The 27260-nt window shown below is 41.6% G+C and overlaps 1 protein-coding gene across 2 annotated transcripts in view; it reads right to left on the bottom strand.

Moving 5' to 3' along the window:
* Positions 1–27260, bottom strand: part of MARCHF1 (membrane associated ring-CH-type finger 1) — an 843574-nt gene that overhangs the window by 82604 nt on the left and 733710 nt on the right. Inside the window, exons 6-7 of one of the 2 annotated variants that reach the window (XM_067737026.1) lie at positions 6780–6859; positions 5758–6501 (exon numbers count right to left, since the gene is read on the bottom strand). In XM_067737026.1, coding sequence (XP_067593127.1) covers positions 5758–6501; positions 6780–6859 — 824 coding nt within the window. The remainder of the gene's footprint in view (positions 1–5757; positions 6502–6779; positions 6860–27260) is intronic. The other variant, XM_067737025.1, reaches the window with a different exon arrangement.

Below are 27260 nucleotides of genomic sequence, written 5' to 3'. Positions count from 1 at the left end.
TTTTCCTGCTCATAATTCTTTCCCCACTTCTTCCGGTATAGTGCTGTTCTTTTTGGTGTTCACGTGTTCTTTCCCCAATTCGTAAGGTTCTGAAGGGGTTGCCCATAGCCATATTTTAAATCCAACCTTCCCACCCAAGGACTGGGTCCAAGCATAACGACTCATGCCCTGGTGACAGCGATTAGCCCATGGATGTGACCTAAGGCAGGCGAATTCTATTCCTTCTCTGGGATTTCATGTAACTGCTTGAAGAGAACATTTCCCTTTTCTGTTAAGCCACTGCTGGTAAAATGTAAGCCTGCCACTGTCTCTGTCCACAATGTTTCTTCCCTCTGCTGTATAGAGGAAGCTTGTCTGCAGTCAGAGAAAATAAGAACCACACAGAGAAGGAGAGAGAGTGAGGGAACCACATTGCTTGACTCTCTGGAGGCCCTGAGGGCACCTGTGTACCCAGATTTTCTATTTCTGTGGCTAAGACATCAAGCTCATTTGAACTGGTTTCAGCCAATCTTAACCTGAGAGATGAGTCCTGACCAAAACGGGGGGTAAACGGTGGATGTGGAGAGAGAACAGACGTGTAGAGTCATAAAGGGATGGTGGTAACGGGTAAGAAGACCCAGATCAAAGCAGTATCTGGAGGAAGTGGCAGAACTTGGTTGGGACCAGATATACCCAATGAGAAGAAAACACTGTCAAAACTGGAATTCAGGGGATCTGTGAACTCACTGACAGAAGTGGGTATAGATGGGATGAGGAAGCGTGTTTGAAGGGAAACAATAGTCAAACCATGACAGCTGAGTTCCTGGTAAAGTTGGGACTTTGTCAGTCTATGGTTTTAGCTTGATGACCTGTCCCACACTGGTATGACAGCATGAAATACAGGAAAGTGATCTGATTTGGTGCTTTTTGTGTCAGCACTCCGCAGAGGATGACAGAAAACTCTAATTACGCTTCCCAAACTCAGCCTTTCCCACAGAAAGCCCAGGGAGAATCTGTAGCATCGAACAGTGGTTCTCAAAACGTGGTCCCTGGATCAACTGCATCTGTATCACTTGGGAATGTTTTAGAAACGCAAAGTCATGGGCACAACCCCAGAGGAAGGGCATCAGAATCGCTGGGGGTGGGGACAGTGGTCTGCCTTTTACAGGCTCGTGAAGAATATTCTTTACATGGGACTCCACTGCAGGAGAGGTAATCCACCACTTACTGCTATGATTTCACATAGGAAGAATGACTCCCTTCAAAAAATTTATTTTCCCTAAATCTATTCAATCAAAAACTGTATGCTGAGTATGTGCTATCTATCAGGCACTGTTCCAGGCACTTTGGATGCTGCAGGGAGCAAACCTGATACCGTCAAACACAAAAATACATAGATGTTGGCAATTAAAAATTATGCTATGGTAACTGAATCACAATGCTGTCCACCTGAAACTAACACAACATTGTAAATCAACTATAGTCCAATAAAATAAAAAAAATGCTGCTATGGAAGTGAAGGGGACCTGAGTGTCAGTTAGGGAATCACAAAAGTTTCCCTAAAGAAATGACATTTAAGTCAAGAAAGAATGACCAGGAGTTAGCCTGGTGAAGGGCAGAGTAGGTAACGTGAAGGCATCCCAGGCCCTGAAAGGGACAGGCCTGGCTCTTTCAGAGACCTGAAGACAGACCGGCATGAGTAGGTCGGTTAATGATGCTGTTGAAGCTGGGTAGGCAGGTCAGATAGATCATGCAGGCCCTTGTAAATCCTATTAAAGATTTTGAACTTGCCACTGACAGCAACTAAGAGGCTACTGACAAGTTTCACGCATGAGCTAACATGATTTTTTTTAATGTAAATTTTCTTTAAAAAAAAGGCAAAGCCTTTCCTACTCCACAAGTGTGGGTGTGATAGTATGATGATTTAAATTCCCTCTAAGTTATAGGAAGGTAGTAGAGAAACTTTCTCTGCGCGAGGCTTTGATGAAGGTCAAGAGTGGGTAGAGCGTCCCTGTGGGACTAAATGCCAGGAAGAAAAAAGGAAGAAGGGCTTAGGAGCTTCTGCTTTGTGGTTGTAGCTGAGACTCATCCTGCCTGTCCATGTCAAGCGGCAGAAGTGCGAGTTCATCTTCCTCTGTACGCAGGGGACCCTGGTGCTCGGGCTGGGTCCATACAGAGGCTTTTTTCCTACACATGATCTCATACAGAGACTTCATTCACTTTCCAGGCATCTCAGTCACCTCCCTGAGAATGATACCCAAATCTATATGTCCTCCGTGACCTTGAGATTTTCATTTTTAATATCCTGATGCGATTGCCCTGTGCTCATACATGACGCTAATGACCACTGCAAACACGCAGCTGTTTAGTGTTGGTCTGTGTATATAGTTCACTACTGCTTGAAAAATCACACAGACCCAGCCGTGACTGCCCTCCTGCATTTCAGTGACGTGACTCACGTTATCTGCTCGACAGTCGACCCTGGGACGGCACTGTCACCACAAATAGCCTGCCTGCAATTAAACTCATCATGTCTTTCCCTAACCAACTGGCCTCTGACCTCCTCTGCCTCTGTCAGTAACATCGGCTTTTACTACCTCCCAGCTTCCAAGGTCTGGAGTCTTTCCTGACTTCTTTGTCTTCTGCCCTCACCGACTGCAAGCACTAAGATTGCTCCTGATGGCCTGGGGGAGGGGGGTAACCCTGCTCACCTGGGGGGATCCCACTCACCTGGGGGGATGCAAATGCCATTTGTTCCTCCCTTTCGTTCCCCTTTACCATCCTCATCCTACTCACCCCGAAGTAGGCTGCTTCCACCACATCACCACTCCTCCTCCTCAATCTAGGTCCCTTTCCGGTACATCACTGGTGTCACTGTGACTACTCTTACGAGTTGTTCTTCATCAAGCCTATTTGATTTAGCAAAGGCTGTTCTACATTATTTTTTTTTTACAGTGGAATCTTCTTTTTTTTCCTTAAAGGAATGTTATATAGAACCCCAACCCTCTGGTTAAAGATGGGCTAACGGGAACACAACTGCCTTGAACTGTCCTCGGCAGCCTCTTTGGCACCCAGAGGCTCAGAAAGGCAGTTTGAAAACAGGGGTGCACGGAACAGAGTTAAGCTCCTTGGAAGGATATGCATGTTTTCTTCACAATGTCTTTTTAAAAACTATTCTAGTTATCCATCTATGCAAACCTTCTAACCCAGTCACACAGTTCACAAAGAGTTCCCGGGTGCACAGTGGCATTCCCTAGTCCCTGCCTGGGCCCTGCCTTGAGGGCCTGGATGCAGGCCATGCATCTCTGCCAGGCTAACTTCTCCTTTTCTCAGCCCCAATCCCACCTCTCAAGGGGTTCTTGGATGATGTCAGCTCTCAGCAATTTTTCTTTCTTCAAATTCTTGTAGTATTCCTCTTCTTAATTAATTAATTTATTTATTTATTTTTGGCTGTGTTGGGTCTTCGTTTCTGTGCGAGGGCTTTCTCTAGTTGTGGCAAGCGGGGGCCACTCTTCATCGCGGTGTGCGGGCCTCTCACTATTGCGGCCTCTCTTGTTGTGGAGCACAGGCTCCAGACGCGCAGGCTCAGTAGCTGTGGCTCACGGGCCTAGTTGCTCCGCGGCATGTGGGATCTTCCCAGACCAGGTCTCGAACCCGTGTCCCCTGCATTAGTGGGCAGATTCTCACCCACTGCGCCACCAGGGAAGCCCAGTATTCCTCTTCTTAAACTTACCCTGTGCTATCTTGAACATTCATCTTTTCGGGTATGCATTTGATTTCTTCCACTAGAAAACAGGCCACTTAAGGGAAGAATCAAGTCTTCTGTCACTTTATCCTCAGCTCCCAGTATAATATACGGCTCATAGGATTTGCTTAGTGGGTGTATTTTGACGATAACCCACAGTAAGAAATAAAGACTATAGGTCCATCGATCTCACTTTCATTAATAGAAGTCTATGTTAAATATTCTGTCTTTGAAAATGTTCCTCCAGAGCAGTGCTTTTAACTTCAGAAAGCCAGCCACTATGACTTTAATTACAATCATTACTTTTTTCTCCAATTACCGTTAAGCCTACAACTAGCTTTTCTGACTCTCTTTCATTAAATTACTCTGGAAGTAGATTTGGGGAATGACCACAGATGTCTATGACTGGGGAGTTCTTCATCTAGACTAGAAATAGTGCTTTAGTCCATCCCCAGACATTTTAGCAAAGTCACACTTAAATCATAGTCAAAAGATTACAAGAAACTTACTCGTATTAGCATCTAAGTCAAATGGTGTCACTTCTGTTTTAAACCACTTAGCGTGTTTTACAGGGCGCTCTCCACCTCTCTAGCCTCAGCTCCACCACCTCCCCCCCACCCCAGCAGCATTCAGCTCTCAGTTCCCTGGAACCCTGCTGGCATGCTGCCTGGATGGCCTTCCCTGCTCTTTCCTTGATCAGTTCCTGTCATGCTTGAGCCTCAGTCAGCTTGTCACTTCCTTAAGAGAGTCCTTCTCTGATCTCCCAGAATAGGTAAACCTTCCACATTATACGCTCCTACATTCCTTATCACAATTGTAACTAACTGTGAAATAGCTTTCGTGTCTGTTATTCCCATCAGATTGTAAGCTCTAGATGTCAGAGACCCTACAAATCTTATGCACTGTAATAGTTTCAGTGCCTGATGCATTATAAACGCCTGAGTGAATAAATGAACGAACATTTTATGAATGACTATTTAATAAAACTTTCAGAGGAACAAACCATTACAATGTTATTTACATCCAGAGCTTAATCCTCCTTCTCGTCCTGCCCTGAATGTACATAGGAGGTGTTCTCTGGGTCACGTGATTCACATGAAACATACATGTTTTATAAAATAACTTCAACTTTCATAAAAATAAGCCCCCAAAACCAAGCATTATGCAACAAAAACATCACTTGCTCCCGAACAGAATCCAAGCAACTTAAATGACTGGGTATAACAGGAAAATCCAAAATATTTGTTTTGTTTAACATTGTCTTATTTGTGCATACTAGCCTGGATAGTTACATCATTCTTTTAAATTTTAGGTTATTTTGAAAATTGTATCCAGTCGGGTAAAAAGTGCAAACAAGCAGTCTCATAGCTATGAATTGTCTACACATTGAAAACTTTTAGTACACAATTATCACCAAAGTTAATGTGGTCTCCTTCCCCGAAGGCCCCAGCAACCCCGCAGACATGTCCGTGACTTGTTTCTGTGCCCTTTCAGTCTCGAATTATCCTGCTGAGTCAGATAACTGGAGAACAAATTAGCACCAACTGCAGAGAAAATTTTTCTGATACAAAAATCTGACCTTAAACCCCCCAAGCCCTGAATATCCTCTGTCAGAGTGCTAACAGTTCACCAGATTTGCACTGAAGAGTCTAAAGTTTCACGCTCTCACTCATGTTTCCTCCACAATTCTTGTCTTACCGAGAGTAGGGATAGGACTCAATTGGTTTGTCAGTTTTTTGACCAGGATAAGTCATTATTCAGTTGAAAGAAGGGGGAGGGGAAAATCTAACTGTATTCTGGAACAGCATTCAAACCCATGGATACTTGTACATTGTTCTTCCCAGCCCTTTGCTCGTTTTATCACCCTATATCCAATTGGACAGTATGAGTAAAGTACGAATAAAGGTTATAAAGTATGAATAAAGTATGAATAAAGGTTATGTTTTGAGGGTAGGTGACACACACACACACGTAATTCACAGCAGGAGGAGATATAGTTGGATGTAATCAAGTCTTTCTCTGGAGTGACTGACCTGCATGCTTTTAAATGATCAGACCCATCATGGTAGGTGGCAGGAGGCTTCTGAAGGAATCCTGCATCCTCCACAGGCTTGCCATCTTCTTTGACTGCCAGCATTTCAGTGCTGGAATCTGTCTCTGAAAACATGCTCTTGATTGTTTCATTTTGCCCAGGCCTGTGCAAGAGCCGAGGATCCCTGTGGTGGTACCTGCCTCTGCTTTCCTCATCCTTCCCTGACGGTCTCTTAATGTCAGAGGACCGTCTTGGCAGGGAAACACTGCATCCTTGGTATGTTGTGCCTTTTCCTCTGTGGAGATTTAAAGAGTAGCTCTCACACTCGGTCAGCTCCGGGTGCTTTTTATCTTTGGATCCTAAATGTACTGGATGGATTTCATTAGGAGCGGAAGACTCATCCAAGCTTCCACTTGGTTTCTTATTTCTCCTTCTCCGAGACAGGCGGAATTTCACTTGGGCTCTTCGTTTTGCCTGAATCCAGTGACTCTCATCGGTGGACGATGAATCTGAAGAATCTGTGTCAGTCTCACTCCATCGGTGGCTGGGGATTTGGAGGTGAAAATCCTTTCTTCTCCCTTTCACTTGTTCTTCTGTGTGCTCGTACCTCAGAGCAGCCCTCCTCTTCCTCCTAGGCCTCTGTTTTACTGATTTCTTACCAGACTCCTTCCTAGCAGGGCTCAGCACCACGACAGGGGTGCTTTGCTCAAATGAGGCTTCTGACATGTCATGTAAGATGGCAGATCTAGACAAAGCAGCAGGCGAAGGATGGAGAATGGGAATGGAGAGGAAAGCCATGGGAAAACAGAGAGAGAGAGCGATGAAAATGACAGCACGGACGCAAAGTTGGTAAATAAAGATCAAATGAGGGAAATGCACTAAGGGAGAAAAATTAGGCTGGTATAAATTATCCACGGACAATGTAAGGCAGAGGCAAGAGTCACACAGTCTCAGCAAACACAGCAAGAGTACAAAGCACTGGTCTAAAAACACACCAAATGGGATCATTTGCTGGGCACTTACCTGCAGATGTCCTGAGTGGATGGACAGACAGACAACCTTGACTGGCTCCTGGGAGCTGTCCCTGTGGTCGGGCTGCTCGCCTGGAGAAACAAGTTAGATAATTTGGCATCTTGGTTAAGGTAATACATGGTCGATATCTTGCTTTTTTTCCACATATTTAAAAAATTACAACAAATGTGGCTGCCGGTCATGTTGCTCGTAAGGCAGCTCACAGGATATAGGAAGTCGGAGGGCCGGTTTTGCAAAAGTAAAACTGATTTGAGGAACTTGGAACAGCTGAGATGCTGTACCACTTTGCTGTTTCTTCATTTGTGAGAGAGGAAGATGATTCCAGAAGTTTCTATTCTATTTACTGTAAACTTTTGAGGGGAATGGTTCAATTTGCCTTGGGAACAAATAGGCAACCCTTGAATAGCCTATGATAGAAAGGACACAATGTCTATTATGTGACCAGGATGATAATAATCCGGGAAGCTTCAATAATCAAATAGCCCTTAGATTGCTAGATACTGCCTGGGGTTAACATTGTCACTTTAAGGCCCCATGAGATGATATATTTAAAAACACTTCATAATATTTAAAAGTCTGCAGTGATTATTATTATTTCATCATTGACACTAATAAAATCTATCCATTGCAACATTACTGAACCTTCATATCTTTTAACCTAAGATAAGAGAGCCTGGAATTATGCAGATTGTTGGCACAAATTTGAGTCCATTTCATGAAACTCGTATCTTTGAAACACAACATTTTCTTCACTATTTTGACTTATTTAACTGTTGTATTTAGTACAGACAATAATGACAAATCAAAAGCTAGACTGTGTTGAGAATTTACTGTGCGTAAGGCACGGTGCTGTGGTTTATCTACTGTCCCTTTAATCCTTACAATAATCTCACAAAACAGAAATACTAATAACTAACAGTTTTGAGGGAATATTATGTGCCAATCACTGTTCTAAGTAATTTTCATATGTTCATTCATCAATACTCACAAGAAACACATGTGGCGCATACTAGAATTATTTCCATGTTACAGATGAGGAAACTGAGAAATTGGTGCTCCTCTGTGCTAGTAGCTGGTAGAGCAGGGCTTTGGGTTAGAAATCCTGCTCCTCTATCTGCTCTCATTCCCAGCTAGAAAGGCACCCCTCTCCTTTACATAGAGGTAACTGAGGGAGTCCCAGGTCCAGATTTAGGCCATTCTGACTGCACAGATGAAGTTGCCACCAAGAAAATAATAGTAAAGGTAGAAAGATTAACCCCAAATTTCAAAATAGTTCTAAAACTCTCCATATTAAAGATATATACATAGAAATCAACTACAAGAAAAAACTGCAAAAAAAATTTTAAAAAACACCTAAACATGTGGAGGCTACACAGTATGCTACTAAACAACCAAGGTATCACTGAAGAACTCAAAGAGGAAATAAAAAATACCTGGAGACAAATGAATATGGAAACACAATCATCCAAAATCTCTGGGACTCAGCAAAAGCAGTTCTAAAAGGAAAGTTTATAGCAATACAAGCCTACCTCGGGAAACAAGAAAAATCTCAAGTAAACAACTTATCCTTGGGCTTCCCTGGTGGTGCAGTGGTTGAGAGTCTACCTGCCGATGCAGGGGACACGGGTTCGTGCCCCGGTCCGGGAAGATCCCACGTGCCGTGGGGCGGCTGGGCCCATGAGCCATGGCCGCTGAGCCTGCGTGTCTGGAGCCTGTGCTCCGCAACGGGAGAGTGAGAGGCCCACGTATTGCCAAAAAAACAAAACAAAAACAAACAAAAAAACCACAACTTATCCTGACACCTAAAGGAACTAGATAAAGAAGAACAAACAAAAGCCAAAGTTAGTAGAAGGAAAGATATAATAAAGATCAGAGCAGAAATAAACAAACTAGAGACTAAAAAAAAAAAGAAAGAAAAAAATACAAAAGATCAATGAAACTAACAGCTGGTTCTTTGGAAAGATAAGCATAATTGATAAACCTTTAGCCAGACTCATCAAGAAAAACAGAGAGAGGGCCCAAATCAATAAAACCAGAAATGGAAAAGGTAAATTACAACCAACCCCACAAAAATACAGAAGAGCGTAAGAGACTACTATGAACAACTATATGCCATGAAAATGGACAACCTAGAAGAAATGGGCAAATTCTTAGAAATGTACAATCTCCCAAGACTGAACCAGGAAGAAATAGATAATATGAATAGACCGATTACCAGTAATGAAATTGAATCCATAGTTAAAAAACTCCCAACAAACAAAAGTTGAAGATCAGATGGCTTCACAGGTGAATTCTACCAAACATTTAGAGAAGAGTTAATACCTATCCTTCTCAAACTATTCCAAAGAAATTGCAGGGGAGGGAGCACTTCCAAACTCTTTCCATGAGTTCAGCCTCACCCCGATACCTAAACCAGACAAAGATATCACACAAAAAAGAAAATTCAGGCCAATATCACTGATGAGCACAGATGCAAAAATCCTCAGCAACAATACTAGCAAACTGAATCCAACAGTACATTAAAAGAATCATACACCATGATCAAGTGGGATTTGTCCCACAGATGCAAGGATTTTTCAATATCTGCAAATCAATCAATGTGATACACCTCATTAACAAATTGAAGAATAAAAACCATATGATCACATCAATAGATGCAGAAAAGCTTTTGACAAAATTCAACATCCATTTATGACAAAAACTCTCCAGAAAATGGGCATAAATGGGAATATACCTCGACATAATGAAGGCCATATATGACAAACCCATAGCTAACATCACACTCGATGGTGAAAAGCTGAAAGCATTTCCTCTAAGATCAGTAACAAGACAAGGATGTCCACTCTTGTTATGTTTATTTAACATAGCTTTGGAAGTCCTAGCTTCTGCAATCAGAGAAAAAAATAATAAAAGGAATCCAAATTGAAAAGAAAGAAGTAATACTGTCACTGTCTGCAAATGACATGATACCATACATAGAAGATCCTAAAGACAACACCAGAAAACTAACAGAGCTAATCAATGAATTCAGTAAAGTTTCAGGATACAAAATTAATATACAGAAATCTGTTGCATTTCTGTATTAATAATGAACTATCAGAAGGAGAAATTAAGGAAACAATCCCATTTACCATCACCTCGAAAAGAATAAAAACTGGAATAAAACTACCTAGGAATAAAGCTACCTAAGGATGTAAAAGACCTGTACTTGGAAAACTATAAGACACTAATGAAAGAAATTGAGGACGACACAAACAGATGAAAGATATACCACGTTCATGTACTGGAAGAATTAATATTGTTAAGATGACCATACTACCCAAGGCAATCTACAGATTCAGTGAAACCCCTATCAAAATACCAAGGGTATTTTTCACAGAACAGGGACAAATAACTTTAAAATGTGTGTGGAAACACAAAAGATCCCCTATAGCCAATAATATCTTCAGAAAGAAGAACAGAGCTGGAGGAGTTAGGTTTCCTGACTTCAGACTATACTACAAAGCTACAGTAATCAAAACAGTATGGTACTGGTACAAAAACAGAAAAATAGATCAATGGAATAGAACAGAGAGTCCAGAAATAAACCCATGCACTTATGATCAATTAACCTATGACAAAAGAGTCAAGAATATACAGTGGAGAAAAGACAGTCTCTTCAATAAGTGGTACTGGGAAAACTGGACAGATACATATAAAGAATGAAATTAGAACATTTCCTCACACCATATACAAAAAAAAAAAAAAAACACAAAAAACCCCCAAAAAACCCTCAAAATGGATTAAAGGCCCAAACGTATGATGTATCTCCTAAAGCAAAGGAAATAAAAGCAAAAATAAACAAATGGGACCTAATTAAACTTAAAAGCTTTTGCAGAGCAAAGGAAACCATAAGCAAACAAAAATACAACCTACTGAATTGGAGAAAATATTTGCAAATGATATGACAGATAAGGGGTTGATATGAAACATATAAACAGCTCATGCAACTCAACATCAAAAAACAAACAACCTGATTATAAAAATGGAAAGAGGACCTGAATAGACATTTTTCTAAAGAGGACATTCAGATGGCCAAGAGACACATGAAAAGATGCTCAACATCACTAACCATCAGGGAAATGCAAATCAAAACTGCAATGGTATAGCACCTCACACATAGCAAGACGACTATCATCAAAAAGAAAACAAAAGGCAAGTTTTGGAGAGGATGTGGAGAAAAGGGAACACTCCTACACATTGCAGCCATTGTGGAAAACTGTATGGAGGTTTCTCAAAACACTAAAAATAGAATTACCACACATGACAGAGCAATTTCACTCTTGGGCATACATCTGAAAAAAACAAAAACACTAATTCGAAAAGATACAGTGTTCACAGCAGCATTACTTACAATTGCCAAGATATGGAAGCAACCTAAGTGTCCATCAACAGATGAATGGATAAAGAAGATAATATTCAATGGAATATTAGTCATAAAAAAAGAAAATTTGCCATTTGCAGAAACATGGATGGACTTGGAGGGTATTACGCTATGTGAAATAAGTCAGACAAAGAAAGATAAATACTGTATGATATCATTTCTATGCAGAATCTGAAAAATAACACAAAATTTTTTTATTGTCATATTTTTTTATATGGTGAATATAACAAAAAAGAAACAGACTCAGATATAAAAAACAAACCAGTGGTTACCAGTGGGGAGAGGGAACAGGCGAGGGACAAGATAGGGGCAGGGGATTAATAGGTACAAACTACTATGTATAAAGTAAGTACGCTACAAGGATATATTCCACAATGCAGGGAATACAGCCAATATTTTATAATAACTATAAATGGAGTGTAACTTTTAAAAATTGTGAATCACTACGTTGTACACCTGTAACTTACACAATATTGTACATCAAATATACTTCAATTTACAAAAAGCTAAAAAAAAAAGATAAAGGTAAATGCAGATGATTGTGGAATCCAGAGGAAAAGAAACTAATTCTAACTCAAAAGGTTAAGAAAACTTCAAGAGGAGGTACGGAAGGCTGAATAATACACCCCTTCACCCCAGCCAAGATGCCAACTTCTTAATCCCTGGAATTTGTGAATCTGTATCCTTACATTACAAAAGGGACTTTGCAGAGGTGATTAAGTTAAGGGCCTTGAGATGGGGAGATGGTCCTGCATTATCCAGGTGGGCCAGGTGTAATCAGGAGGATGCTTCTAAGAGTGAGGCAATAGAGTTAGGGTCAGAGAGAGAAGACATAAGGATGGGAGCAGAGGTTGGAGAGAGGGGGAGATGCTACATTTCTGCATTTGAAGATAAAGCGAGGGGGCTCTGAGTGAAGGAATGCAGGCAGCCTCTAGAAGCTAGAAAAGGTTACAAAATGAGCTCTCCCTAGAGGGTCCAGAAAAATGCAGTCTTGCTGATATCTGGATTGTAGCCCAGTGAGACCCATGTTTGACTTCTGACCTCTAGAACTATAAGATGATACGTTTGTGTTGTTTTAAGACAAGTTTGTGGTAATTTGTTATAGCGGTCACAGGAAACTGATATAGGAGGTAACATTTTAGCTAAGCTTAAAAGGAAAGGAGGAGTTATTAAAGAAGAGATTAAAAATATTCTGGGCAGAGGAAGCAGTGTCCTGACAGGGAAGGATGGCATCCTCAATGTGTTCTAACAAACTGATCTACATTTGTGCACTTCTTTTTAAAAAATTTATTTTACTGAAGTATAGTTGACTTATAGTGTCAATTTCTGCTGCACAGCAAAGTGATTCAGATATACATATATATTCTTTTTTATGTTCTTTTCCATTATGATTTATTGCAGGGTATGGAATATAGTTCCCTGTGCTATATGGTAGGACCTTGTTGTTTATCCATCCTATAATAGTTTGCAACTGCTAATCCCAAACTCCAAATCCTTCCCTCCTTCACCCCCCTCTCCTTTGTCAACCACAGGTCTGTTCTCTATGTCTGAGTCTGTTTCTGTTTCATAGATAAGTTCATTTCTGTCATATTGGAGATTCCACATACATGTGATATTATATGGTATTTGTCTTTCTCTTTCAGACTTCACTTAGTATGATAATCTCTAGGTCCACCCATGTTGCTGCAAATGGCATTATTTCATTCTTTTTTATGCCTGAGCAGTATTCCACTGTATATATGTACCACATCTTCTTGATCCAATCATCTGTCGATGGACATTTAGGTTGTTTCCATGTCTTGGCTACTGTGAATAGTGCTGCTATGAACATAGGGGTGCATGTACCTTTTTGAATTAGCATTTTGCCTGGATATATGCCCAGGAGTGGGATTGCTGGATCATACAGTAACTCTATTTTTAGATTTTGAAGAACTTCCATACTGTTTTCCCTAGTGGCTGCACCAATTTACATTCTTACCAACAGTGCAGGAGGGTTCCCTTTTCTCCACACCCTCTCCAGCATTTGTTATTTGTAACATCTGCCCCCTTCTGACTTTTAACTTTCTGAGTCTTTTCTGTCAACCCATGAACATTGTGTATTTTTAAAGTCTTTGAACATCATCTTTGGACACCAGTCCGTGTTCGATTATCTCCTTCAATATTTGTATTAAAACTCACTTATTTCAAGTTTTCTAATGTAGATCAACTTCATATCTACCCATCGAAAGCATAGCCAGTTTTTGTAAAAATAGAAGCATTTCTGTACTCGACGCAGTGAGCAGTAAGTTTTGTTAGATTGTGTACTGTTTATTTCATGTACACCCATTGAGGTTCATAGGAAGTTGTGCATACAGCAGGCACTGAATAAAAGCCACATGTGCGAAGTTTGCTCCTCATTCTGTTTTTAAAAAAGCAATGCACCAAACGTAAAATAGATAGCTAGTGGGCAGCAGCCGCATAGCCCAGGTAGATCAGCTCGGTGCTTTGTGACCACCTAGATGGGTGGGATAGGGAGGGTGGGAGGGAGGTACAAGAGGGAGGGGATATGGGGATATATGTATACATGTAGCTGATTCACTTTGTTATACAGCAGAAACTAACACACCATTGTAAAGCAATTACACTCCAATAAAGATGTTAAAAAAAAAAAAGCAATGCAGCCCCAAAATGACCTTCAATCACTGATGATGTGACTATGAATGTGAACCACAATATGATGAGCATCATAATGGGTATCCATGGCTACTTAATGGTGTGTTAAAACCAATTCCACGAAGTTGCACAGGCAAAGGTGCTGCAATAGACATCATCATGATAAAATAAAATTTATAACCTCACAGGTCTGGGCAAATGCATGTTCTGCAATGGGAAGGTGATTTATCAATTAATAATAACACAGAACATTAAAAAACATGCAGCTTTCCTTTGGAGAGAGTTTTGGTCCACCATGACACTAAATCAAATAACATTTATATCTATAACCCTGAAGGATTTTGAAGGGAACTGAAACTGTTCCTTGCTGCCGCTCAAGAGTCTTCAAGTAGCTCACATCCGGTGTTAGTCTATACATATTGAGCGGGTAGTTGGGCTACTGCTGGAGCAGATGCTGCCAGTGCCTCCCTGGACCATCGCCCTACCCTGAGTTCACTTGCCTGTGGACTGGTCCCCACTTGATTTCTCTGCCTGGGTCTTTCCTGGTACCACGTGCACATGCTGGGCTGCACACAGGCACAGCCTGAAGTGTGGGATAAGTTAACCCCCTGGGGACAGTTCTTGGGTTGGAGTCAGTGGATAAGTGCCCTGGCTTATTCCATCTTCCCAGGGGCAGTTCTGAGAGGTGGCTACCAGAGTTTCTCAAAAGGTCCTGAGCTGGATCAAGGCCCATTTGTTCACAGGTCATCAACACACTCTTTATTGGCATTTCCCCTTTCTCTGTCTTACTTTTTTCATGCCTTGTGTGCTTCCCAGAAAAACCACCTGCACCTGACAAAGACAGCATCTAAATTGACTGGAATCTATTTGACCAGCTGATGGATATGAAATTAATCTTAGCTTGTGTCACTTTTGATTCATTTGCTCAGCAAACATGAATAAAGATCTATCATGTAATCAACACAATGCTGAGCTCTGGGAATAAAGAAATGGATGGCATCCTGACAGGGCTTCTTGTTTAGTGGAGAAGAGGTGTAAGTGAACAGGCAATTTTAATACAGTCTAGAGTATCCTGATAGTATAGTAGTGGGAGTTCCGATGAAGGAAGGGCACCTAATGGAGGGTGGAGCAGAGATTTAAAGGAAGTGTCCCAGAGAAGAGAAAACCTCAACTCAAAAGTGTGGTGTGGGTCATGTGGGTGAGGACCGTCCAGATGGGGAGAAGAGTGTGTCAGAGTAGAGTGGGGAGACCATGGCTTGTTATGGGAACCACAGAGACTCTGGTAATGGCTGGAGGGAAGGTGGTGAGGAAGATAGGAAGTGATACAAAGTCAGGAAAAAGAAATGGATGGAGGTTTTATATGCCACATTGAAAAGCGTTGGTTGTAAACGCAAATAAATGGAAAGTCACTGAGACAATCAGAAGCAAATGGAAATGATTAAATTTGGGCACCAGAAAGCTCACTTTGCCAGCTGAGCATTGGATGGTCCAGAACTAACTATAAATAGAGAGAATTAGGATTGTTATATCCAGGATACAGCAGGGAAGGAGGAAAGGAAAAGTTTAAGCAGTACCATCCCAACTGGTTGTTTTATTTTTAAATATGATAAAAATCATTTGAAAGATCAGCTGAAAAAAGTAACATGGGGAAATATCTAGGAAAATTCTTTAATAAGAGCTAAGTGAAATCAGAGTACTTTTACCAAATACCAAACATAGTGTGAAGATTCAGAAATAAGAATATGTGGGTGGCAAAGATACATCATTAAAATAGAAATTTATTTATCTATATATCTATCTTTCTATGCCGTAGTACATAATAAAGTTGCATTTCAACTTTTCGGTGGGAAAAGGCTAGGTTATTAAATAAATAGCATGGGCAGAATTACAGGGGAAGATGGCGAAAGAGTAAGACGCGGAGATCACCTTCCTCCCCACAGATACATCAGAAATACATCTACACATGGAAAAACTCCTACAAAACACCTACTAAACGCTGGCAGAAGACCTCAGACCTCCCAAACGGCAAGAAACTCCCCCACGTACCTGGGTAGGGCAAAAGAAAAGAGAAAAAACACAGACAAAGGAATAGGGATGGGAGCTGCGCCAGTGGGAGGGAGCTGTGAAGGAGGAAAGCTTTCCACACATTAGGAGTCCCTTCGCGGGCGGAGACTGCGGGTGTTGGAGGTGGGGGACTTCGGCGCCACGGAGGAGAACACAGCAACAGGGGTGCGGAGGGCAAAGCGGAGAGATTCCCGCACAGAGGATCCGTGCCGACCGGCACTCACCAGCCAGAGACGCTTGTCTGCTCACCCGCCGGGGCGGGCGGGGGCTGGGAGCTGAGGCTCGGGCTTCGGTCGGAGCGCCTGGAGAGGACTGGGGTTGGCGGCGTGAACACAGCCTGCAGTGGGTTTGTGCGCCACGGCTAGCCGGGAGGGAGTCCAGGGAAAACTCTGGAGCTGCCAAAGAGGCAAGAGACTTTTTCTTACCTCTTTGTTTCCTGGTGCGCCAGGAGAGGGGATTCAGAGCGCTGCTTGAAGGAGCTCCAGAGACGGGCGCGAGCCGCGGCTAACAGCGCGGACCCCAGAGACGGGCATGAGACGCTAAGGCTGCTGCTGCCGCCACCAAGAAGCCTGTGTGCGAGCACAGGTCACTCTCCACACCCCTCTTCCGAGGAGCCTGTGCAGCCCGCCACTGCCAGGGTCCCGGGATCCAGGGACAACTTCCCTGGGAGAACACACGACGCGCTTTACACTGGTGCAACGTCACGCCGGCTGGCGCCTCACGCTCGTGCAACGTCATGCCGGCCGCCGCCTCACGCTCGTGCAACGTCACGCCGGCCGCCGCCTCACGCTCGTGCAACGTCATGCCGGCCTCTGCCGCCGCAGGCCCGCCCCGCACTCCGTGCCCCTCCCTCCCCACCGGCCTGAGTGAGCCAGAGCCGCCAATCAGCGGCTCCTTTAACCCCTTCCTGTCTGAGCGAAGAACGGACGCCCTCAGGCGACCTACACGCAGAGGCGGGGCCAAATCCAAAGGTGAGCCCCGGCAGCTGTGCAAACAAAGAAGAGAAAGGGAAATCTCTCCCAGCAGCCTCAGGAGCAGCGGATTAAATCTCCACAATCAACTTGATGCACCTGCATCTGTGGAATACCTGAATAGACAACGAATCATCCCAAATTGAGGAGGTGGACTTCGAGAGCAAGATTTATGATTTTTTCCCCTTTTCCTCTTTGTGTATGTATATGCTACTGTGTGAGATTTTGTCTGTATAGCTTTGCTTCCACTATTTGTCCTAGGGTTCTATCCGTCCGTTTTTTGTTTATAAAATTTTTTTCTTAATTATTTTAATAACATTTTTTGTTTTTGTTGTTTTTTTGTTTCTTGCGGTACGCGGGCCTCTCACTGTTGTGGCCTCTCCCGCTGTGGAGCACAGGCTCCGGACGCGCAGGCTCAGCGGCCATGGCTCACGGGCCCAGCCGCTTCGCGGCATGTGGGATCTTCCCGGACCGGGGCACGAACCCGTGTCCCCTGCATCGGCAGGCGGACTCCCAACCGCTGCACCACCAGGGAAGCCCTTAATAACTTTATTTTATTTTATCTTATTTTATTTAATCTTTCTTTCCCTCCCTCCCTCCCTCTCTCTTTCTTTCTTCTTTTTCTCTCTTTTATTCTGAGCCGTGTGGATGAAAGGCTCTTGGTGCAGCAGCCAGGAGTCAGTGCTCTGCCTCTGAGGAGAGAGAGCCAACTTCAGGACAGTGGTCCACAAGAGACCTCCCAGCTTCACATAATATCAAACGGCAAAAATCTCCCAGAGATCTCCATCTCAACACCAGCACTCAGCTTCACTCAACGACCAGCAAGCTAAGGTGCTGGATATCCTATGCCAAACAAATAGCAAGACAGGAACACAACCCCACCCATTAGCAGAGAGGCTGCCTAAAATCATAATAGGTCCACAGACACCCCAAAACACACCACCAGACGTGGACCTGCCCACCAGAAAGACAAGATCCAGCCTCATCCACCAGAACACAGGCACTAGTCCCCTCCACCAGGAAGCCTACACAACCCACTGAACCAACCTTAGCCACTGGGGACAGACACCAAAAACAATGGGAACTACGAACCTGCAGCCTGCAAAAAGGAGACCCCAAACACAGTAAGATAAGCAAAATGAGAAGACAGAAAAACACACAGCAGATGAAGGAGCAAGATAAAAACCCACCAGACCTAACAAATAAAGAGGAAATAGGCAGTCTACCTGAGAAAGAATTCAGAATAATGATAGTAAAGATGATCCAAAATCTTGTAAATAGAATAGACAAAACACATGAAACATTTACCAAAGACCTAGAATAACTAAAGATGAAACAAGCAACGATGAACAACACAATAAATGAAATTAAAAATACTCTAGATGGGATCAATAGCAGAATAACTGAGGCAGAAGAATGGATAAGTGACCCGGAAGATAAAATAGTGGAAATAACTACTGCAGAGCAGAATAAACATAAAAGAATGAAAAGAACTGAGGACAGTCTCAGAGACCTCTGGGACAACATTAAACGCACCAACATTCGAATTATAGGGGTTCCAGAAGAAGAAGAGAAAAAGAAAGGGACTGAGAAAATATTTGAAGAGATTATAGTTGAAAACTTCCCTAATATGGGAAAGGAAATAGTTAATGAAGTCCAGGAAGCACAGGAAGTCCCATACAGGATAAATCCAAGGAGAAACAGGCCAAGACACATATTAATCAAACTGTCAAAAATTAAATACAAAGAAAACATATTAAAAGCAGCAAGGGAAAAACAACAAATAACACACAGGGAATCCCCATAAGGTTAACAGCTGATCTTTCAGCAGAAACGCTGCAAGCCAGAAGGGACTGGCAGGACATATTGAAAGTGATGAAGGAGAAAAACCTTCAACCAAGATTACTCTACCCAGCAAGGATCTCATTCACATTTGATGGAGAAATTAAAACCTTTACAGACAAGCAAAAGCTGAGAGAGTTCAACACCACCAAAACAGCTTTACAACAAATACTAAAGGAACTTCTCTAGGGAAGAAACACAAAAGAAGGAAAAGACCTACAATAACGAACCCAAAACAATTAAGAAAATGGGAATAGGAACGTACATATCGATAATTACCTTAAATGTAAATGGACTAAATGCTCCCACCAAAAGACACAGATTGGCTGAATGGATACAAAAACAAGACACATATATATGCTGTCTACAAGAGACCCACTTCAGACCTAGAGACAAATACAGACTGAAGGGGGATGGAAAAAGATATTCCATGCAAATGGAAACCAAAAGAAAGCTACAGTAGCAATTCTCATATCAGACAAAATAGACTTTAAAATAAAGACTATTAGAAGAGACAAAGAAGGACACTACATAATGATCAAGGGATCGATCCAAGAAGAAGATATAACAATTGTAAATATTTTTGCCCCCAACATAGGAGCACCTCAATACATAAGGCAAATACTAACAGCCATAAAAGGGGAAATTGACAATAACATATACATAGTAGGGGACTTTAACACCCCACTTTCACCAATGGACAGATCATCCAAAGTGAAAATAAATAAGGAAGCACAAGCTTTAAATAATACATTAAACAAGATGGACTTAATTGATATTTATAGGACATTCCATCCAAAAACAACAGAATACACATTTTTCTCAAGTGCTCATGGAACATTCTCCAGGAAAGATCATATCTTGGGTCACAAATCAAGCCTTGGTAAATTTAAGAAAATTGTATCAAGTATCTTTTCCGACCACAACGCTATGAGACTAGATATCAATTACAGGAAAAGATCTGTAAAAAATACAAACACATGGAGGCTAAACAATACACTACTTAATAATGAAGTGATCACTGAAGAAATCAAAGAGGAAATCAAAAAATACCTAAAACAAATGATAATGGAGACACAACGACCCAAAACCTGTGGGATGCAGCAAAAGCAGTTCTAAGAGGGAAGTTTATAGCAGTACAATTCTACCTTAAAAAACAGGAAACATCTCGAATATACCACCTAACCTTGCACTTAAAGCAATTAGAGAAAGAAGAACAAAAAAACCCCAAAGTTAGCAGAAGGAAAGAAATCATAAAAATCAGATCAGAAATAAATGAAAAAGAAATGAAGGAAACGATAGCAAAGATCAATAAAACTAAAAGCTGGTTCTTTGAGAAGATAAACAAAATTGATAAACCATTAGCCATACTCATCAAAAAAAAAAGGGAGAAGACTCAAATCAATAGAATTAGAAATGAAAAAGGAGAAGTAACAACTGACACTACAGAAATACAAAAGATCATGAGAGATTACTACCAGTAACTCTATACCAATAAAATGGACAACCTGGAAGAAATGGACAAATTCTTAGAAATGCACAACCTGTCAAGACTGAATCAGGAAGAAATAGGAAATATGAACAGACCAATCACAAGCACTGAAATTGAAAATGTGATTAAAAATATTCCAACAAATAAAAGCCCAGGACCAGATGGCTTCACAGGCGAATTCTATCAAACATTTAGAGAAAAGCTAACACCTATCATTCTCATACTCTTCCAAAATATAGCAGAGGGAGGAACACTCCTAAACTAATTCTACGAGGCCACCATCACCCTGATACCAAAACCAGACAAGGATGTCACAGAGAAAGAAAACTACAGGCCAATATCACTGATGAACATAGATGCAAAAATCCTCAACAAAAACTAGCAAACAGAATCCAACAGCACATTAAAAGGATCATACACCATGATCAAGTGGGGTTTATTCCAGGAATGCAAGGATTCTTCAGTATATGTAAATCAATCAACGTGATACACCATATTAACAAATTGAAGGAGAAAAACCATATGATCATCTCAATAGATGCAGAGAAAGCTTTCGACAAAATTCAACACCCATTTATGATAAAAACCCTGCAGAAAGTAGGCATAGAGGGAACTTTCCTCAACATAATAAAGGCCATATATGACAAACCCACAGCCAACATCGTTCTCAATGGTGAAAAACTGAAAGCACTTCCACTAAGATCAGGAACAAGAAAAGGTTGCCCACTCTCACCACTATTATTCAACATAGTTTTGGAAGTTTTAGCCACAGCAATCAGAGAAGAAAAGGAAATAAAAGGAATCCAAATCGGAAAAGAAGAAGTAAAGCTCTCACTATTTGCAGATGACATGATACTATACATAGAGAATCCTAAAGATGCTACCAGAAAACTACTAGAGCTAATCAATGAATTTGGAAAAGTTGCAGGATACAAAATAAATGCACAGAAATCTCTGACATTTCTATACACTAATGATGAAAAATCTGAAAGTGAAATCATGAAAACACTGCACCAAAAAGAATAAAATATCTATGAATAAACCTACCTAAGGAGACAAAAGACCTGTATGCAGAAAATTATAAGACACTGATGAAAGAAATTAAAGATGATACAAATAGATGGAGAGATATACCATGTTCTTGGATTGGAAGAATCAACATTGTGAAAATGACTCTACTACGCAAAGCAATCTACAGATTCAATGCAATCCCTATCAAACTACCAATGGCATTTTTCAGAGAACTAGAACAAAAACTTTCACAATTTGTATGGAAACACAAAAGACCCCGAATAGCCAAAGCAATCTGGAGAACGAAAAACGGAGCTGGAGGAATCAGGCTCCCTGACTTCAGACTATACTATAAAGCTACTGTAATCAAGGCAGTATGGTACTGGCACAAAAACAGAAAGATAGATCAATGGAACAGGATAGAAAGCCCAGAGATAAACCCACGCACATATGGTCAGCTTATCTTTGATAAAGGAGGCAGGAATGTACAGTGGAGAAAGGACAGCCTCTTCATTAAGTGGTACTGGGGAAACTGGACAGGTACATGTAAAAGAATGAAATTAGATCACTCCCTAACACCATACATAAAAATAAGCTCAAAATGGTTTAAAGACCTAAATGTAAGGCCAGAAACTATCAAACTCTTAGAGGAAAACATAGGCTGAACACTCTATTACATAAATCACAGCAAGATCCTTTTAGACCCACGTGCTAGAGAAATGGAAATAAAAACAAAAATAAACAAATGGGACCTAATGAAACTTAAAAGCTTTTGCACAGCAAAGGAAACCATAAACAAGACCAAAAGACAAATCTCAGAATGGGAGAAAATATTTGCAAATGAAGCAACTGACACAGGATTCATCTCCAAAATTTATAAGCAGCTCATGCAGCTCAATAACAAAAAAACAAACAACCCAATCCAAAAATGGGCAGAAGACCTAAATAGACATTTCTCCAAAGAAGATATATACAGACTGCCCACAAACACATGAAAGAATGCTCAACATTATTAATCATTAGAGAAATGCAAATCAAAACTACAATGAGATATCATCTCACACCAGTCAGAATGGCCATCATCAAAAAATCTAGAAACAATACATGCTGGAGAGGGTGTGGAGAAAAGGGAACGCTCTTGCACTGTTGGTGGTAATGTGAATTGGTACAGCCACTATGGAGAACAGTATGGAGGTTCCTTAAAAAACTACAAATAGAACTACCATATGACCCAGCAATTCCACTACTGGGCATATACCCTGAGAAAACCATAATTCAAAAAGAGTCATGTACCAAAATGTTCATTGCAGCTCTATTTACAATAGCCTGGAGATGGAAACAACCTAAGTGCCCATCATCAAATGAATGGATAAAGAAGATGTGGCACATATATACAATGGAACATTACTCAGCCATAAAAGGAAATGAAATTGAGCTATTTGTAATGAGGTGGATGGACCTAGAGTCTGTCATACAGAGTGAAGTAAGTCAGAAAGAGAAAGACAAGTACCATATCCTAACACATATATATGGAACTTAGGGGAAAAAAAAGGTCATGAAGAACCTAGGGGTAAGACAGGAATAAAGACACAGACCTACTAGAGAATGGACTTGAGGATATGGGGAGGGGGAAGGGTAAGCTGTGACAAAGTGAGAGAGTAGCATGGACATATATACACTACCAAACGTAAAATAGATAGGTAGTGGGAAGCACGCACATAGCACAGGGAGATCAGCTCGGTACTTTGTGACCAGCTAGAGGGGTGGGATAGGGAGGGTGGGAGAGAGGGAGACGCAAGAGGGAAGCTATATGGGAAAATATGCATATGTATAACTGATTCAGTTTGTTATAAAGCAGAAACTAACACACCATTGTAAAGCAATTATACTCCAATAAAGATGTAAAATAAATAAATAGCATGGGCGAAAAAGACTCTAGTCATTTAAAGCCTGATCCCTTCCTTACCATTTACACTGAAGTTTATGTGAATGAAAGACATAAATGTAGTAAAATAAACAATAAAAGTATGAGAAGGAAACATAACTGATATGATATAATATTGTGGAAGGGAATATCTCTCTTAGGATGATATGGAACAAAAATTTCATACAGGAAAAGACAAGTAATCATAATAATTTTAAAAATTGAAACTTCTAATGTATAAAAAGGAAGCACATATACCTACACACCCATACTACCCCAGACAAAAGTCAAAGCCATAAATAATGCCATATTTCATAACATATATGATAGCCAAATAGCTAATTTTCCTAGTATTCAGAGCTCTTCTACAGATCAAGAAAAATAAAATTGATTGCTCTTAGAGGCAAAGGAGTAAAACAGGTAGGTGACAGAGAAGGAATTCCACATTTGCAGAAGAAATTCCAAAAGCCTTGTGTAAAAAGATGGTCGATCTCAATAAGCAAAGAAATGCTGATTCTGCTAACAATGGCATTCACTTTCACTTATAAGATCAGCACTTTCAAAAAAAATTGATAATACCCAGTGTACCTGAGGTGAGGGGACCAAGCATCGCTATGCATTGTTGAACTAATCATATATTGGCATGACTAATTTGGAGGGCAATTTGGTAAACTATTAAAATAGAAATTGTCTATGTTACTCAAGTCAGAAATTTTACTCATAGGAATCAACTTTGATAAAATACTTGCACAACTGGCCAAAGATATGTTCATTATAACAAGAAATTGGAAACAACACAAATGTTATTTAAAATGAAATACATAAGCCATTAAAAGAATGAGATGCACACACATACAAACTCACACACACAGACATGTGAAGGATACATTTTTAAGTGAAAAGCTAAGTTTCAACATTTTATATAGTGGGATCTCATTTGGGTAGATAACACTTTCATGATGTATGTTATCATATGACTAGGACACATTCAGAGGAGTACACATCCAGCCACCAACAGTGATTATCTTTGTAAGGCAGGATTATAACAAATCTTTATTCTTCAGGTTAAATATATCTATAATATTTAAAATCTTTAATTTTAATAAAAGTGAAAAGAACTTTTAAATCATATTAATGATGATGTGATAAATCACAACCATTAAAATCAAGAATCAAGATTTGTGGGTGTTTTCCTCCAATATTTAAGTGATAAAGTCATTGCTTATTTAGCCTTTCTGAGCTCCACTTTGCTCCTTCAATTAAATGGAGTCAAGACACCATCTACATAAAAGGATTGTTAGGAAGAGAACATGAAATCATTGATCAGATAACTGCTTTTTGAGGGTCTGAGAGTTATAATAGGACACGGATTTTGAAACATTAGAATTTTTTTCTCTCTACATATAACTCAGTGATATCCCCTCTTTCAGAAAGAAGACATGTAACAACAGTCTTAATTCAATGGTTCTCAATCCTGGCTAAAATTTAGAACCACCAGGGAAGTTTTAAGAAAAAATACCTCCTTCCTGTGCCTAATTCCAGAATCTCTGAGGAATGGGGATGAGGGCATAGGACCTGACCATCAGTCTTAAAGCTGTGACTCCACGTATATCCGAAGTTAAAGCTTAGGTCAAAGGGGACACTAATCTACCTTAAATTTCATATTAGATTTTCCCCCTGAGACTCCGGGGGTAATATTCTTGAAATCCTGATTTTTTTTTTTTTTTTTTTGAGAGAGTGAAAATATTTTCTGAATTCCCAAATCAGACTTTTATATATCTAGAAGAGATCTTGGACTTTGGTCATAACTTTACTACAACCTATAGTGTAGGGAGATAAGGGGAAGGACTTAAAGGAAATTTACAGTTCGCAGGAATAGGAATCACGCTCTGCTTACCACTACTTGTGCTGAAGGGCAGGACAGGGACAGAAGACCAGGGATGACATTCCAGTGTGTCTCCCTCCCCATTTATCCCCCAACAGTACAATTTAGGGAGACGTGTGAGGACAGAGCAGGGTACGTGGCAGGCTCGCCAGGATAGGCTTGGGGGAACACCTAGAGCGTGACAGCTCTTCCCTTCCTGGAAAGACTTGTCTTTCAGATCAGCTTCTGGGTGGCCACGGGCGGTGCCTAGCCTGGCACCTGCTCCGGAGGTGGAGCGACTGAGGGTGGGCCTGAGCAGGTCCCCTAGCTCCGCGTGGTGTGGGCCAAGCATCCGGAGGCCTTGTGCTTCTGCGAGTGTGTGAGATGGCCAGCCTGGGGGGTGGTAAGCGAGGGTCACCAGAGTTAAAGCTAACGTGACGTCACACCAGAAGGCACAGAAAAGACTACCCAGGCAAGAGGCCTGGCAAGGGTGGTGAAAACCCAGACTGGCTGGAGGGTCAGCGTCATGCTCGACTGTAATACAGAGCTGGTCACCAGGTCCACCAGCCAGGGGTTGGTGCTTTAGCAACAGGGCTGGTAAAGACCTGTAGGATAAAGGTCTAAACAGAAGCCCCTGCCCCCGTCTATTCCGAAAACTGAAGGGAAAAGAGGAGAAACTTTAAAAGTCTGAATGTGATTAAGCTCTGAATGGGTAGAGACTGAGGTCTTTTTTTGAAAAAAAATCCAACATCTCCCATATCAGAGGTAAAAGGGCTTAAGAGGAAGATAGGGAGACTGAAGTTACTTTCAGAGTCACATGTTTTTTTCCCTATCTTGTGCAAAAATTTACCACACTACACACTGAGGGCCATGTGGGATCCCTAAGAAACTGGGTAGCACACATCCACACCATTGGCTGATTACAAAACCTGGATGTTTTGATAGAAGAAAGTAATCTTGAAGCTGAGTCTATAATCCCGTGAATTAAAACTGGTGCCTAAAAGGGGAAGCAGGCCAGACATAAAGCGTAGAAAAGAGCAGGGTGGCAAGTTGTCTCAGTGCTCCTTTTGGGACACTAAGTCTTGCAAGGAAGCAAACATCTTTTCAAAAGGGGAAAATCAAATCTACCCTTGGCAATTCATACCATTCGGAGAGAGGCTTAGAGCAGGGCTAGATCTGCAGGTCAAAAAGAGAAGCTGCAACCAGTGGTGCAGAACCTAGCCTGCCCTGAAAGGCCCTGGAAGGCCAGAGAGTGGAGCTGCAGGGGTCTGCAGAGGCCAGACTGAGCCAGCCTGTATGTCCTATTGGAAACAGAGATAGGGCACTGACTGTCAGCAGGGAGGTCATGGCCGGGAATCTCGTTTAAAGCACCAGCTTGTGTTACCCGCCAGTTCTCAAAGGCCATCCACTCCCATTGATATAGATTAGATCCAAGGTAAGCCTCGGCAGCAGTCAAGACCAGGGACCGGGAGATGATAAGTCTGATTCTGAGAGCAAGGATCGTCTCCTGGGGGATGCACAGGGACCATACTGTGAAGGAGTTGAGGACCCATCCTGGTACCCAGGCAATCTAGTAAGATGCAGGCATTCTGGGAGTGGATGGAGAAGCAGACTCAGACAGGTGTCTCTTGTCCCCTGTATCATACCCCTTCTGTCTACGTCCAATGGCTGCAGCCCTGGTGAACACTCCTTGTGAGAGTCAGCTGGTCTCATAGTGACAGTGACCCACCTCAAGTGAGTGCCACATTGTTTGTACTTCCAACTCCTAATTCCATGGGAACCCACTTGGCCTTACATAATCCTCAAGGCAAGGGAGTTCCTAAGTCCAGGAGTAGCCCTCAAAGACACAGGGGCCAGGAGCTTGTGGATAAATGACCCACCCTCCTATCCCTCATGTAGAAAATTCTGAGAGACATTTTGGATATTTCTCAGGAGTCCCATTAGAATCAGGCCCCCATAAGTGACTTCAAAATGCACCCTTAACTTGACTTTTTATCTGTCCTTGTTTTCTGCACCTTAATCCCTCATTTACGATTTCTGGGATGACCTCTGAAATATACCACCTGCACCAAAAGTCTATTGTCGCCACTACTGCTTTGAGGGGAGCCCAAACTGAGTCATAGCTGGTATCAGAAAGAGTGCTGGAAAGCAGACCCACGTAGAATTTAGGAGCTGGGTTACTCATGGCTCGACATAACAGGGAACCCTTTGCTGGTGGCAGGCAGGGCG

Source organism: Pseudorca crassidens, chromosome 4, assembly GCF_039906515.1.
Source record: "Pseudorca crassidens isolate mPseCra1 chromosome 4, mPseCra1.hap1, whole genome shotgun sequence".
Lineage (NCBI taxonomy): Eukaryota > Metazoa > Chordata > Mammalia > Artiodactyla > Delphinidae > Pseudorca > Pseudorca crassidens.
Note: the sequence above shows the minus strand (reverse complement) of the source record. Positions and strands in the feature narration are given on the sequence as shown.